Source organism: Macrosteles quadrilineatus, unplaced genomic scaffold (genome assembly GCF_028750875.1).
Source record: "Macrosteles quadrilineatus isolate MER2022 unplaced genomic scaffold, UCM_ALF_1.0 Scaffold_2__2_contigs__length_208266976, whole genome shotgun sequence".
NCBI lineage: Eukaryota > Metazoa > Arthropoda > Insecta > Hemiptera > Cicadellidae > Macrosteles > Macrosteles quadrilineatus.
In genome coordinates this window covers 179,280,379-179,297,457 of record NW_026542595.1, presented here as the reverse complement: position 1 = coordinate 179,297,457, position 17,079 = coordinate 179,280,379, and the positions used below count along the sequence as shown (strand labels likewise).

Sequence of the window (17,079 nt, the reverse complement as noted above, 5' to 3'; positions counted from 1 at the left end):
TAAAGAAGCGAAGTGCACGTGTATATTTTGAGGACTCTTTCTTTTCCTTTTATGTCTAAACCCTTGCGAAGTCCGTCTTTTATATTTTATATCTAGTTTATTAATTGAGAATTTCAAGTGTGTTTTGCAAATATACCCAAGGTTACTGAAAAGGCCATGAACCATACCAGTTTTCGAAACACTTGAACTAACAGCGAAATTATAATTGAAATTCTCTGTGACATCTAACTAATCGTTTGGACGACGTTAATAAGATAATTAATTTGTTATTGGTTCTTGTAACCAATGGGGAGCTTCTACATCGACAGCAATTACAGCTGTTTAACCTAATACATAAATTGTAATGATTATATCGTTTAAAAAAGTCTACTAGCATAGTACTGTGTAGTACTCTAGTACAATTACTCTAAATCGACCATCATTCTGCTAAGCTATAGCGAAATTAAAAGTTTTATTTGATTTAATATTAGATACACCTTTTTTAATAGTTTTGCACCCCACTGACTAGTCAAGTTGACCATAGATTAGAATTATTTTGTCTATGATTTGACTTACCGTACACTTCACTTGAATGCTATCACCGTACAGTTCTGTGGCGGTCATTGTGGGTTTAAATTTACAATCCTTCATATTCTTTCACCTATTTTTTTTTTTACTGTATTTTGCAGAAGATACTCGCACAGCCAATTAAACCTGTTAGGTATTTTTGTGTTTGTTTAAAATGTTATCCATAATGTATTGAAATAGTAATTTGTGTAACTAGTATGCGAAGTGGCACTTTGCTGCACATGAGAGAAATGTTTACGCAAGAGCCTCAGGCGAATGTGGAAAGTTTCTCGAGTGCAACAAAGGCAATTTGCACTCGTTTACACATTATATTTTTCTTACATTAATTCTAAAGCATAGAAACACTTAGTCTTTCAAACACTAAACAACACGTTTTAGGTTATCCAAGCGTTGAACGAAATGTGAAACACTGTAACAACTGATCGCAGTCGTAGTATATTTAAGTGTTGCCTACTTATTTTCAAGCGTACACGTATTTCGTACATAATAAAAGCATACGGTTTCTTGTCGTTTGGTTGGGATACTGGAGTGCGGCAAAAAAATGAGTGCTGCAAAAAAATGAATGCGGCAAAAGTAAAATTATTTCGAAAAGTAAGTAAATGAAGTAATTAACTACTTTGCGTGCAATAATCAGTACAAGAAAGCTCACTTTGTCAGGTAACTGTAGGAAATATTATTTCCGTATGCTCCGCGTAGACTTTGCAGAAGCACGATACGGTTACTCTATAGTTTTTGCCTGTCTCAGCGTCCTCTGACCCCTGACCTGCCTCAAGGTTCTGAACTCCTGGTAGCCTCGGTCACCAACCACATCCCGTGACGTCATCAGTCGTGACTTCCGCCTCAGCAGCCGAGATGTGTGCTGGTTATCACATCTGTAGTCATTACAAGTACAACACATACATTTTTTGTCCTAGGCACGAGCCCGGAATTGTTTTTCACATTACTTAAGGCTATACCTATAGGGTTGCGGCATTATAACTTAGATAAAATCTAAGTATCTAAGATAATAAGTAATCTAAGATAAAATCACTTAGAACATAGACAATATAATTAGTATAAAATAATTTGGAACAGAATTTTTTTCGTAATTGCTCAGTATGTGAATTGAAGTTTATATTTTGTTCTATTATTATACATTTCTTAGTGTAGCGTTTTGTTTCAGCTTTGGATTTGGCACAGAACAGCAACGTCCAAGATGCGTTTCTCATTGCGGTGGAGCAGCAGGCACGAGAGCGGCTCGAGCGCCTCTCAGCGCTCAAAAAGATCAAGCCGGTCGACATGAGCAAGCTGTCACAACAGGTAATGTGGTGGATCTATTTGGAAAAAGCTGTTGGTTGTATCACTTTTGTTCCGAGGCTGAAGGCAAATTTCTTCACATCACTTTTGTTCCGGCGGTCAGCAGGTAGATTTCGGGACCGGCCGAAACATCGCTTTTGTTCCGCGGACATCTATCTTGTTCCGCGAGAGAGAGGGTTGTACTCTCCCTCCCTAAACCCTCTCTTTCGCCTTCATTTCTTTCATTCGGGCTTTAAAACTCAACAAAAATATCAATAATTTAAATAATAACCTATCCTTACCTAATGTGACCTAACCTAACCTAATCTATAAAAGAAATAATTAGAAGGAGAGTGAAAGATAGGTTTTGGGGGAGGGTGAGTGCAACTCCCTCTCTCGTGGAACAAGAGAGATGTTTCGGCCAGCCCCGAAACCTACCTGCTCATCCCCGGAACAAAAGTGATGTGAAGAATTAGCCTTCAACCGTGGAACAAACGTGACACAAGCAGCTGTTAGTTTGTAAAAGACAGGCGATGCAGGTTTGGCTTATACAGGGTTAATAAAAACCTGGAGACCCCTATCGGTTACACCAGGAAAGCCAAACTATGCACACTATATAGCATAGAAGTGCACATTTTTGTTGGCATCCCAATTTCGTCCGAAAACCCAAAATTGGTTATTTTGGGGGCAGCTCAAAAGTTTTATAAGTAAAACCCCATAAATTGACACTTCATTTTAAAGGTCATTAGTTTAAAAGAATGTCGGTGAAAACTAGAGGTCTCAAGCTCAACCCGTTACAAAATGGCAGCCATTTTCATTTTTCATCACCCTGAGAGACGCCATGTAAAAATATACATCAATATCCCCTATTTTTGGGGGTTGTACAAGGAAAACTAAACACAATTTTACTGTAACAAGAAACTAAAAACTACTTTTTGGTCGGAATGGCAATTTTGCCCATGGCCCAAAATGGGGTGTTTTGGGGTCAGTTCAATTTTTTAAAATATAAATCCCCCTCAAGTGACACCTCTTTTTGAAGGTCATTAGTTTAAAAGAATATCGTTGAAAACTAGAGATCTCTATCTCAACCCAATACAAAATGGCAGTAGTTTTTAGTTATCCAGAATTTTTACTAATCCTGTATATGATTTATATGCGCTATCGATAAAGATAGGTTTACATGAGTGAGATTAATTATTTGAAAAGGTTAGATCTATTTTGGCTGTATCTATTCTGTAGGAGTAGATTTCCAATGGAAGCTTAGCTTTTTTGAAATATATACGTGGTAGGTAGTGATCAAAAATAAATTGGAGATTTCGAAATGTAAATGAAATGCCCTTTTGAATGGGCCAGTTTAGGAATAGTTATTGTAGATTGTTGATGGAAGATTGGCCATTTGAATGTGGTTTCTATGTGACAACGAATTTAAAACAACGTGCAGATCATAGGTACATGATTTATCGGGCGGGCATTTATTGCGCCAACTGACCTGAGTTAAACAGGTAGTCGGGTATTCCTGAATTGCGCCAACTACTGCAGGGAGCCACCAGATACGTTCTTTAACTAAGCAATGCAGCGGCCCTCTTTGACTGCATAATTGAGTAGGTTAGGATAGGATAGGATAGGTTCGGTTAGATTAGGATGACACGTAAACAAGGGCATTCCTTCTGCGGGCAACTCATCCCTACCTGGCTTGGCGCAATTATGGAACTCTTTGGTGCAATTAATTCACGACCGATTTCAGAGGGAACGAAAATGATCTATCCGTCAAATTTATTTCTTACAGATATTTCACTCATGCCTATAAAAATGAATACAACATGACTCATGGTGTTCTTACTAATAGGCATAGACAGTGTGGGTTGAACATATGGCTTGGTAATCATACCGATGGGTAATGCCACACTTTATAAATTCAAGGTTATACCATAGATTAAACATACTCCCTAAGGAAGCATGTTTAATCTGTGGTTATACATATATTATATTCTTTAGTGAATGTTTAGGTTTAAACAGATTACCCGTGTGTGTTAATATAAACTAAATACTGTTAACACTAATATTATTTCAATTACAAATAATGGAATTAAAGTACCTACTATTTTATAATAATCGTAAGTTGGGGGTGTATATATTTAGATAATGTATATAAGGATTCCATGATGTAGTTTTATTTTAACTGTACATTTGATAATGGATACTTGTGTGATCCCAGTTAATGATTGTGTTATCGCGATTGTTATGAACACTTTAATAGGACAATAGTAGTAGGCCTACTTTAGTACCTATGCCAAGCATAACATAAGATAACAAAAATGCTAACACGTCACACTTACCAAATTCCAGCATTATTTGTCATTTGTTTTACAACAGACTAGTTCTTTTGGTTCAGAAAGTCAATCATTATTTTGCATGTTTGAGCTTTGCTATGCCTTCATCATAGTGATCATATGCAGTCCTGAATGCCGCTAAATATGCATCATATGGTGCAGTGGTATATAATCAACGGTATGACTTGTATATGTATGTTTGCATATCGTTGTCATTCAAAGCATTTACCTTAAACAATCAATCAATCCCTGTGGAAATAAACGTATTTAGAATAGCACATAAGTTTTGTACCGATTAAAGGCAAAATTTAAATTGTGTACGCATACATTAACAACCCATGAAAGAAATAAAACCAGAACGTAAAAACGTAAAAAAGAGAATCGGATGTTGAGGCGAACTTAGTTGAAACAAAAGAATTTTAGATATTTTTTTTACAATTGGACGTTTTAAGTTAGTTGTAAAGTAAAATAAATGTCAATTGTCTATTCGCCAGGTGGAAACTGCGATAACGCCAGTATTTGATGAGAATTGGCTTTGTTGAAAGCGGGTCGTTTGGAAACGGTGTTGAGCTCCAAACAATGAGGGATCTAGAGCGCTGCCTTGTATGCGCTCAGACTTAACACTCATCTTCGTATTGATTTGTGATGTCATCTGTGTATCAGTGTGCTGATCGAATTCAACATGTGATCACATTTTATGGAAGTTTTATTCCTCCTTTAAAGTACACTAGTGTACCTGTTGTTCGAATTCGAGCAATTGTGAAGCATTACAGGCGTTAGTAACGAATAGTAGTCATAATTTCCGATGGCTTTAAAAGAGTTGACTCAAAGATTATTTAAATACTCACGATGTACATAAAAGTTCGATAAAATCAACATTTCTTATAAATATTATCATTTTTCAAAAGCAGATCTGGTTTATTATTGTTTTCTACAAATGTTTCCCACTCATAGCCGCATTAGGTTGTCCATAAAAACGATTATAAATTCTAAAAAGTATATTCCCATTTCTTCTACTTGGTGGTTTTCAATGACTTTCCTATTTTTCCATAGTTTGCTAATCGGCTCTTTCAATGATTGCTCAAGAAATGCAGCACAGTGTTAATTCAGTTTTCTTTTTAGTATATCAAATTGTCCAAACTTTCTCGCTTTTTTCCATTGTAATATTTACGCCAAACCCAATTTAAAAAAAGTATTAAAATATATACTTTCAACCAAGTGAGTAGGCCTAAATGTTTGTACCACACGTTTCCTTAAATTTGCAACTAAAATATAAACAGAAATGAAATTATCCAGCTGATCAAAATTTAAACAAATATGTTCTTCTTAACTCTTTCAGGGCTATGCAACGATATATAGTTTTGTTTTTTTTCTCTAAGGGTTATAGAGAGGAAGGTTATTTTAACAAAAGGTACCAAAACAGCCATTGGTGACCTGCATGCTCATAGGATACACTAACAACCACTTAGCTAAATGATTCACCCAATCCGAACTGTAACTGGGCCAGTACCGGGTTATACTAGGCCAGTACTGGGTTATCCTGGGCCAGTACTGGGCTATTCTGGGCCAGTACTGGGTTATACTGGGCCAGTACTGGGCTATTCTGGGCCAGTACTGGGTTATACTGGTCCAGTACTGGGTTATACTGGGCCAGTACTGGGTTATACTGGGCCAGTACTTGGTTATACTGGGCCGGTACTGGGTTATACTGAGCCAGTACCGGGTTATACAAGGCCAGTACTAGGTTATACTGGGCCGGTACTGGGTTATACTGGGCCGGTACTGGGTTATACTGAGCCAGTACCGGGTTATACAAGGCCAGTACTGGGTTATACTGGGCCAGTACTGGGTTATACTGGGCCAGTACTGGGTTATACTGGGCCAGTACTGGGTTATACTGGGCCAGTACTGGGTTATACTGGGCCAGTACTTGGTTATACTGGGCCGGTACTGGGTTATACTGAGCCAGTACCGGGTTATACAAGGCCAGTACTGGGTTATACTGGGCCAGTACTTGGTTATACTGGGCCGGTACTGGGTTATACTGAGCCAGTACCGGGTTATACAAGGCCAGTACTGGGTTATACTGGGCCAGTACTGGGCTATTCTGGGCCAGTACTGGGTTATACTGGGCCAGTACTGGGTTATACTGGGCCAGTACTGGGTTATACTGGGCCGATACTGGGTTATACAAGGCCAGTACTGGGTTATACTGGGCCAGTACTGGGTTATACTGAGCCGGTACTGGGTTATACTGGGCCGGTACTGGGTTATACTGGGCCGGTACTGGGTTATACTGGGCAACCTTAATTTTGGTTTAAAGGTGTAAGGCGGAATAAACTTAAATAAGATCACGAACCAGCATGATTCGACAATGGAAACGGGGTTTTACAGGGGGTTAATTCCTCTCTATATCCCTTAGAGATTAAAAAAACATCGATATATCGTTGCATAGCATCGTTGCAAATCTACACATCTAGACGAACATTTTGGTATATATTATGTGGGGTTAAATCTTAAAACAAAAAAGCCTTATCGTTCACAAAGTTTCATGTAGCGTATTAATAATATGAAGATTGTATTTAAATCAAATATAATGTATTTTAAAATGGTACTTAGTCTTGAATTATGTATTTAATTTTCAAAATAGTAGCTCTAAACACCACAATTTTCATAATATATCTATATTATTTCATAAACTGTAATAGGTAACAGAACGCAACAATGCAGAACATACAGCGCCTGCAAATAACTGAAGTTTCCGCAGCACATGCAAGTGCCTGCATCACTGGCTACTTTAGCCAGGCGCTTTCATAAATGTCAATATATAAAAATGTAGCCTAAATAAATAACTGTGCTTTTGTAAGATTTTTTTATTTTTTGCTGCATCAGCACAGTTATTGGAATCCACAACATGCATACACGTTTTAATTTTAAAATTGACATTTCCTTACACAGTATTCACTTCAATACAGCAGTTACATGTATTAGTTTTAAAATGCATGATAACATAAATGTTTGAGGGAAGTAATTCAGAACTGTGAGGGTTGAAAATTGCTGTTTGTGTAATATCTGTATAATATTGTTGTGCGAGAATATATTTTTATATTCAGTGGCAGATTTTTATAAAAGTTGTACACAAACCCACAAACCTGTGTGTGTAGTTAAATAATGTTTCATTAATTTGCTACACTTCGTTAGTGTTGGTTTTGTTTATCACTAGGAAAATATATTGTCATTAATTTTAAAACAATCCAGTTTCAAATTAGTCATATATTATGACATATTAGGCAAAGGTAGTTTTTGTCTACTAAAGCATTAATTTAATAAAGCAATTGCTATCTACGCATCAAACATCAATTGGACAACATTTCTAATTTCAGGCATCGGCAATTATTTTTGGGGAGGGTGTGCATGCAAAAAACAGAGCTGCAAATCTGAGCTGCCAAGCACCTAACCGAACCTGCTAAATTAGTCGAGAGGTAGTCCGTGCTCAACTCTTGACCTGCTTCGTAAATATTGTCCTAAAAATATTGGTTGTCCGTGTTTGTAGAGTACTGTATAGCAAGGATTAAAGTCTTTATGTTAAGTCAGTAAACTCTTTTCAACCTACTAAGAAAATATCCTCAAGTTAGTGTGCAGCAGAGGTTGCCACTTTCATATCCGCATCTTATATTCGAAAACTTACGAACAATCGTGTAAATAATGTCAAAGAATTCACGGATTCATTTACACACCCTTCCCTTTCTAGCTGCTATGATTTCTCTGTTACATCGATTGTGAGGGCGTTCATAATTGCGCCAACTGACCTGAGTCAGGTAGTCTGGTATTCCTGAATTGCGCCAACTACTCCAAAGAGCCACCCGATAAGTTCATTAACGGGGTCGCAAGTGGCGACCCTCTTTGACTATATAATTGTTTATAAGCTATGTTAGGTGATGTTAAGTAAGATTAAGTTAGATTAGGTTAGCATGACACGTAAACAAGGTTATTCATTCTGCGGGCAACTCACCCCTACCTGGTTTGGGCTAGGCGCAACTAAGGAACATTTTTTGGGACCCTTTGAGGGCTTGGCGCAATTAAGGAACTCGTTGGCGCAATTAATGCACGACCTATTGTGACACTCCAGTTAGCAATGACTGTCAGTTTGTTCACAAAGCTCCTTTCATGATCCCCGTGGAGATGGGTGTGCCGTGTGACCGTGACCCTGGAGTCATGGAGATTAACATGGGGATTTATCCAGGGAGATGGAGATTAAGCAGTACAATGGACATTGTAGTCTTCAGAACTGACATAAGCGGCCAAACTGTTCATTGTCAATGTTTGAACTGAGTTCGGATTAAGTTTGGTGATATTTTTTTGATTGGATTGTATAAGAAATATGTTTTTCAGTTGGCTAACAAGCAGATACATTACTTAGGCAGACTCCAAATTTACTTTGTCATTTGTTAAATTGATGTGCATTTCCGAAGGCTTGAGGTCGTAGAGTTGAGATGAAAGCAATGTTGTGTTTGAATTACTTTCTGTGTTCGAATCGAGATGGACTAATTCTTTTTGCCTATGGACTAACCAAGGAAGAGGAAAACTTTTTGAATTTGTGGACGGAACACACATTTCCACATCCCATCTTACTGGCGGTATTTAGGTGAAAAGGGAGAATGATGTAGTCCAAGGATCAATATTGATTTGATGCAATGTTTGCTACAGTATGCGAAACGTCCTTCATAAGTGATTTAGTTAAGAAACCTGACCCTAGGGTAGGGTTTGTGACAGAGAGTTAATTATGACCCTCTCCCTATAACTGACCATGTGTCTGTGTCAAAAAACAGTGGGCGACGATGATTCTTATAAAAGAAATAAAACCTATATATATATTTTTTGTAAAAGCATTGAACTTGTTAAATGAAGTCGTTAGACGAGTTTCACCTAGTAAACTAAATCCAGGGTTGGGAATACAAATACAGGTTAATTGAAAATTTTAGCATAGACAAAATTATAGCTGACAAAAAAATTATACCTACAAAATTATACCTTCTATCTACACCGAGCCTTGATTCATATTCCGATTAAATACGCACATTGGTATCTCTCTTAAAATCTTGAAATAATAATTATAAAATTTTTTATCCATCGTTACTTCCCCATAGAATTCTGTATAGCGTTGATGTAGGCAAAGAAAACTAACAGGTGTCAGATTTGGGTGCAGAGATAAATTTGGCTCATTGACACAATTGATTGAAACCGTTGAGAACATTGAAGTTTTCGATTCATAAAAATGAAGCTGAACTAAATGTTAATGTTATATATTTACTCTTCGATTGGTAAAAGAACATAGGTTAGACTCCTTGCTTTTGTTCATATACATTTGATGTACCGGTAATATAGAAAGCCCGTTGAATTCCGCAACAATGAGTAATGACTAATACTGGTACGCAATGACTGTACATTACCAGCTATTGCTATAGCACCCCCCCCCTCCTCACCCCCCTTGACCAGCCTCAGCTCCAGTAGGATTGTACAACACATAGCAATGTAGCATAAGTAGGTTAGTGTATTTGTCTGCAGTTGTATAGTGAGGTATAAAATTCAGTGTAGCAATTTATTGTCGCCACTCGCCATACTCTTTGAAATAAAATGATGTGATGTGATATGATATGAAATTAAATGAAATGCAAATCCTTTATTTCTACAGGCAAATTTCCTTTGTTGCATATTAATTTTATGCACACTCGATAAAAAAATAAAATAAAACTACTACAATATCCCACGAATTACGGATATATGAAAAGTCTGAAATATGACTACTGTATAATGGAGATAATGTTTAGGTACCTAAATTGACCGGAAAGATTTGTCGATGCTTAACAAAATAAAACCAAATTCCCATTGTTCTTAATATTACAATTTAATCGTCAAAGATTATCCCCCTAAAATCGGGGTTCTTTGTAAAACAAACACAGACCCGATGAAACGCGCTAACTCCTTCTTTAAACGATGTTTTATCTAGCAATCTGCGTTTTTTGGACTACATATCTATAATAACCTTTCTTTGATTTTAATGTTGAATGATGGATATGAAACGTTAAACATATAACATCTTAGCTCTCTACATTGTCTATACAAAGCGAATCCGCGCATTCAGGTAGGTAAGAAGTTATCTATAGAAAGGTCAACCGCCTCTGATCTTCCTATTGTTTCCTTAGTCACGCTGCACGTGTGATGAACTGAGGAAAACTACAAACTTCATCAAAATTCACATCGGTGTCGACAACAAATGCCTCAATTCTCCTTACATGTTTCCGCCCCAGATGTCGTCAATGAAATTTAAGTTTTGGGATTGTTTTTATCTCGATTTCCGTTTCCTGCGAGAACAAAAGCCGCGTCAAGGAGGCGCCGAGGTATATGGGCTGAGGGGGGGGGGGTCAAAAACAAAAAACTGACCTTCGGGTCAGAGGTGACACTTGCCCTTGGGCTTGGAGTTTCAAAATGACCAGATGTGGGTCCAGCTAGCTACAAATGCCGCTAACTGGACCTCAATTGGACAAACGAGTCAAAAATGACAGCCCTTCAAAGATTTCTTAAATCTGCTATTTTGAATTAAACGGCATCATTTTGTTTGCCCAGTTGTTATTTTGAGCTCAAATTTGCTGCACTGTATTCAACTAATTAAAGGCCTTTAGTTTGATGTGCATGTCGACATTTGCTTAGATTTACGATTTTCTTCTATCTTCTACCGGGCCCCTAAGCACAGACTACGGAAACCGTACAATATTACAGTACTGTATTACATTGTCTGTGCCCTAAAGAGGTAGCGTTTGCAAATAAATTCAAAGAATCTTTGAACCGCTGTAATTTTTTTACTCGCTTGTCCATTTGAGGTCCAGTTTGCGGCATTGTTTTTAGTTCAACAAGACCTTTAATTTGATGTACATATCAACCTATGCTTACCTTTAAGATTTTCAACTTACTCCATATGGGCCGTCCCCCATAGGTGTTATTCCAACGATCACATAAGACCAACGATCTTCCATCGATCACATTGGTCTTATGTGATCGTTGTGATATTCGATGACCATATACACAAAAAAGTAGCTTACTAATTATTACCAGTAATGATATGGCAAATTTGGTTGAGATATCTCAATTAGTTTTAAAGTTGTAAAGTCGTCCTAAGACTTAATTGTCACTACCCATATATAAATCCCAAAGTACCAATGACTTTTCGAAAAAACTACACACCCCCATTATAAATCACATACTGAAAATGTTCGTCATGACGAGAAACCTTGCGCAAAAATATCCATTATTTCATAAATCGCCCTTTTACGACCCATTCTATCCAAAGGGAACTTTCCATATACTTAATGTCAAAAATACCTCAGATGTACTACAGAATTTGTATGTTATTCTTTCAATTTACTACCTCATTAAAATCAGGTGTGATTTACACTGCAATTGTCTGTATTACTGAATTCTGTTTTGTTTAGTTCAGCTTAACTTAACCTTAACAATGTAATTTTTTACACTTAAGTGAAACTATATAGTTTTAATATGTTCGAAAAATTATAAAAATGGAACGCATTAAAATTAAAGTGAGTAAATTTAAATCTAAATTAATTGGTAGGGCGGTGCCCACGGGTATCACCTAGTATAATCTACATACAAATCTTACTATATAAAATTTCTTCCATAAATTCAACTACTGAATAAACAAAAATATTGACGCGTAACTTAAATAAGCAAATGGTACATTACTTGTTTGTATGAATTGAAAATTAATGTTATAACCACGTCTGATTTATTTCTGACTACCCAGCAATTAAATATTTGATGTAGAGTAAATTTAGTAACATTACTGTTTGCAATAGTTCAAAACACGCCCGCCAATGAGGTAGGTCAGAGTGCAGAGTGGCTATTTGCGGTTGTGATATATGTGATCTGTCCCCGACAACTCTAATATTTCCTGCTGTTGATGGTCCATTTACTAATGTCTATTAACTTTCGCTGTTCAAAACATCCTATCGTTTGTCATTAACCTCTGGATGTATTCTAAAAATATATATACCGGGTGCCTGAAAAATAACTGAAGCAATTTAAAGGCAAATACTGATACCAAATAAGAGCCTATTTTAAACGTTATATATGTGTGTTTAAATATTAAATTCTCAAGTTTTATTAGAAACTCGATATGAGCACCATTAGTTTCCCGGCATAAATCTAATCGAAATTTCACCTCTTCCCAGGTATTGGTCTTCGCGACTATTCTCTGTCGGAGGTGATTAAGATCCCGAATCTGTACCGAGTAGACATTCTTTACTGCCCCCAAAGGAAAAAGTCCAGAGGAGTCATATCTGGACTCATGAAGGCCATTGGATGGGTCCTTTCAAACCAATCCACCGATCGTCGAGACGGGTATCCAGAGTTTCTCGCACACGCAAACTGCTGATATCGAGTTATACTAAGTTTTTAATAAAACTTGATGACTTCAGCTTTTAATACATATAAAAAAACCTTAAAAATAGTATCTTATTTGGTATCAGTATTTGCATTTAAAATGTGTCAGTTCTTTTTCATAATCCCGGTATTTTTAAAGGAGTTTGGGTCTTTCCCTGCCAATCCACCGCTCGTCGAAACGGGTATCCAGCGTTTCTCGCACACGCAAACTGCTAATATCGAGTTATACTAAGTTTTTAATAAAACTTGAGAACTTCAGCTTTTAATACATATATAAAACATTAAAAATAGTATCTTATTTGGTATCAGTATTTGCAGTTAAAATGTGTCAGTTCTTTTTCAGAAACCCGAGGAGTTTTTTAAATATATTTTCTTAGTGGAAAGGACTTGAATTGTATTTAGATACATGTTTTATGACAGCCCTTGTTTAACAGAAGTTCTATAGCCAATCGTCCTACTATACACTATTCTCTATTAACCATACGGAGAATAGAGTATAAATTGCAAGGGCTAAGTAGCCTACTAATAGAAACGTAACTCAAAGCCTCTTTAGATTTTTGTATATCTAATGTCAAACTGAACTACTGCATTTTCAACAAAATATATTAAGGGTTTATTGGCTGTCAATCGTGATCAATCAATTGTTTTACATTTTACATGAAAATTCATTGTTTAAGCCGTCTAGTTGGAATACTACAACCGCAGCATAGTTTTAGGCTGAACAACTCTTTCCATCTATTTACGAATGTTTTTAGGTAAATATATATTTTACGTATTTCCTTATTTGTTTTGAGAGCTTAATACTTCATATCACTGATTAACTTTAGTCCGACTTAATTTTTTTGTAAAATTTTTAAGCCCGAAACTTCTAACTTGTGCTACCAACTTAACAAACCGTGTTTGGTGTAAAGTTTCAAAACTCAAACTTCACAGCTAAACTGTTCTCCCAAAATGTAGCTTTAACGTTATATAACGTTTACATCATAATATAGCCATCATAAAACATGCTAATACTAATAGGCACGATGATTTGTTAATACTCCGAATTTTGTCCAGTATTTTTTTTGGTTGAGTAGTATTTGCGCCGAGTAGTATTTGCGCCGCGTAGCACCAGCGCCGCGCCAGCTAATTAAATGAGGGTTAGCAGTTTTGACAGGTTAACAATGGCGGAACCAATCAACTGCACTAAAAGGATTATTGAGGACTTATGTTCCTACCACATTTTACTTTCAGCGTAAAGTGGTTGCATGCAGTCACCTCGTGACCCATGCTGGTTACACATAATTTTAAATCTAATAGGCCTAACTGCAAAATTTATGACAACAAAAATATCTGCAAATATCGTTCACTGGTTGACAACAATACACAGTACACTCCGCCGTTTCAGTATAAGGGCTACCTAAAACCAATTAATTACCAATAACTCAAAAGAGAGGAAATTACGAAAAAAATAGTTTGTTTCTGTACCAGGTTTGGTAGTAATACATTGCGGCCTTATATCAATTTAAGATTATCTTAAGTCTAGAAATACAAGTACATATTAAGTTTACAAAATAACTCTCTAAAACGTGTAGTGGCAATACCACAAAGATACCCCACTTTAGGCGTTTTCCCCATAAAAATAACGTGGGGATAATTTTTTAGCCACTAATTCCAAAAATCCTGATCTTTGCCTACATATCCCTACATATAATCCTCATATACTATATTCGAAATAAAGCTAAAAAAGCTAATTCTTTCATTTATTGACCCATTAAATGTAAAGAGGTATAATATAGTAATATGACCTCACTTTAGGCACTTTTTCTCCATAAGAATAACATGGGTGAGTTTTTTTTAGCCATTTTCTAAAAACCCTGCTTTCGGCCTATACAAGCCCATGCAAATGTTTAATACTATTGTACAACTCAATAAACATTCCACTCCCACGAATATTTTAAAAATCATCAACTTGACAGTGCGAGGTTTGCACGTGAACTCGGGTGCACTCCCGGCCTATGCTTATCGCTTCTCGTGTGATTTTGATTAAATTTGGCATGAATGTGTAAGGTTGAATCACCTTGATTAAGTTTACGAACCACCAATATCGGAATGAAACCTGTTGTTATTTACCTACACATATAGGTATAATATAAATAAATTAACGATACTTACGTCTTCTGTACCATAATGTTAAATTCGCAAAAAATGGATGTTTTTAGCGAATTCCCTAAAGGGAAATAGCTATTACCGTAGGTGGCACCGTAAGACCTAGGCCCGTGACCTATTTACTTTTTCATTTTGTATAGATTTATATACGTCCGTGAACGCGATAACTTGAGTAATTTTAGTTTGCTTGTTTATGGATATATTTTGATCAAACTTGGCAAATTTATTTATTTTATACTAAGCCATCCACATTTTACTAAAACTCCACTTTAATCGATTCCTTGTAGCAGCTAACCTAGGTACTCGTTAAACCTAATTTTATTTATATACATTCAATTGAAAATCAATTCAGACAAATGGAAATTCGCTTAGTCGGCAGGTTTGCTGCGGCGGGGGTATTGTCTGTTTAGTTTAGCTAAGTGTTAACACACAATGAAACTGTGTACCTGATACCATAAGGTTTTTTGTGAAATAACTTTTCACCCGTTTTGATTAACCAATGTTTTCGATGTATGAGTCCTTGTACATCTTATGATATAGCAGAGGGACGAATGGTAGCTAAAAGTGTCATTTTGGGCTTGCCCCCCCCCCTCAAGTTATTGATTTATTTACATGGTTAAATTTTTTAGAACCGGTAATTATGACAAACCTTTTTATAATGGGGTTTTATGTATGAACCCGTGATCCTTCACTTCGATGTATAACCTTTAGATAGCAAACAAAAGACGAAACCATATGGGTCTAAACTATATAACGTTTTAATCACCAGTAGTAAAAAGCCTTTTTAGTCCCTAGGGAGTACAAGTCAACTGTTGTGAACAGTTGTAAATGCCGATTGTAAGCAATCGCATGGTTCGAAATTATTTATCGATTCATTTATTCGGTTAGAGGTTTCAGAAAGGTTTTATTGTAGCTTATTGTTGCATTCTTATCAATTGTACGATATATCGATGATATAATGTACAGTAGGTCAATTGTAGTAGACGAAATGATTGAAAACCGAGCCCTTCTTTGTGGATTCTACGATGTTCATTCTGCTAAATTCTACTCGAAACTGACAATGACAACACCATTGAGTGACCAAAGGTAACACAAGGGAGTGGGTTACTACGAAAGGTAAGGGGATATATATACCCCTAGCAAATCCCCCTAATACCAATATGCCGAGCTGTTTGCATTCCTCATAGCACCGCAGACTATCCTGTTGCAACTATTTTCTAAAAACTTCATAGGAAAACAAAAGTCCCCTTTCTCCTAAATTAGTAATGTGATAAGTAGAAATGTCTAATGGTTATAATAATTATAGTTCAGGAAAAATATCTATACTAACTCAATACTGCATGTGGTGGTATACAAGTGTTTTGTCATTTTTTATGTGCAATAGTGCACTACTAATACAAGTTAATTAGGAGTATGGAAAACGACACTATTTACAATCAACTCAGTCAAGTAATGTGTAAGTAATTATGACCCTCGTCACTTCTGCATCATTGAACTAATCTAACTCCGCGGCGCTGGAAGCACGATTTAATCCGCGGCGCAAATGCTACTCGGCGCAACTGCTACTACACGATTTTTTTTTATTGTGAAAGAAAACCGTGAAACAGACAAACACAAGAATAGACAAGTGTTGTAGTTTTGTTTCAAAGTGTAACATGCCACCAACACAAAGATTTTGAAGATATACCCGAGGAGGAGTCTAGCCAACACGGAGATGAGGCTATCAAGATGTCTGAAACTGTGCCAAACCTGCCTCTCTGGGGGATTTGTATGGAGGTGAAACAAACAAGAGGAAATGCAACTTAAATGTAGTAAACCAAACTACCTTGATAATGGACTATCATAGTATTTTCTTATAGGTTAACAATGGAAATTCAGAATACAGTTTTATAGGCCGTGCATTTATTGCGCCAAGCCAGCAAAGGGTCCCAAAAAGTGTTCCTTAGTTGCGCCAAGCCCAAGCCAGGTAGGGATGAGTTGCCTGCAGAAGGAATGGCCTTGTTTACGTGTCATCCCTAACCTAACTTAACCTAACCTAACCTAATAAATTATACAGTAAAACAGGGCTGCCACTTGGTGTCAAATAGTTAGTTGTTAAAGTTGAAGTTAGTTAGTTTTTCAAGATTAAAAGTTTGATAATATTGGAATAAGTTGAGAGTTTTATCTACAGTTTTTATATTTCCATAGTAACAATTATAAGTTCAAAACAATAACAAATGAATTATAACCAGCTGGCATTTAATATATTAATGCAATCCATGCCTTTGTTACACTCCGGGCGAAGGACAAACACTAATAATTCTTC

General features: G+C 36.5%; 1 protein-coding gene across 1 annotated transcript in view; it reads left to right on the top strand.

The window, feature by feature from the left end:
• Positions 1-17,079, top strand: part of LOC128987610 (protein PALS1-like) — a 166,961-nt gene that overhangs the window by 89,266 nt on the left and 60,616 nt on the right. Inside the window, exon 5 of the mRNA XM_054408554.1 lies at positions 1,730-1,866. Within this exon, the coding sequence (XP_054264529.1) occupies positions 1,730-1,866 (137 nt within the window). The remainder of the gene's footprint in view (positions 1-1,729; positions 1,867-17,079) is intronic.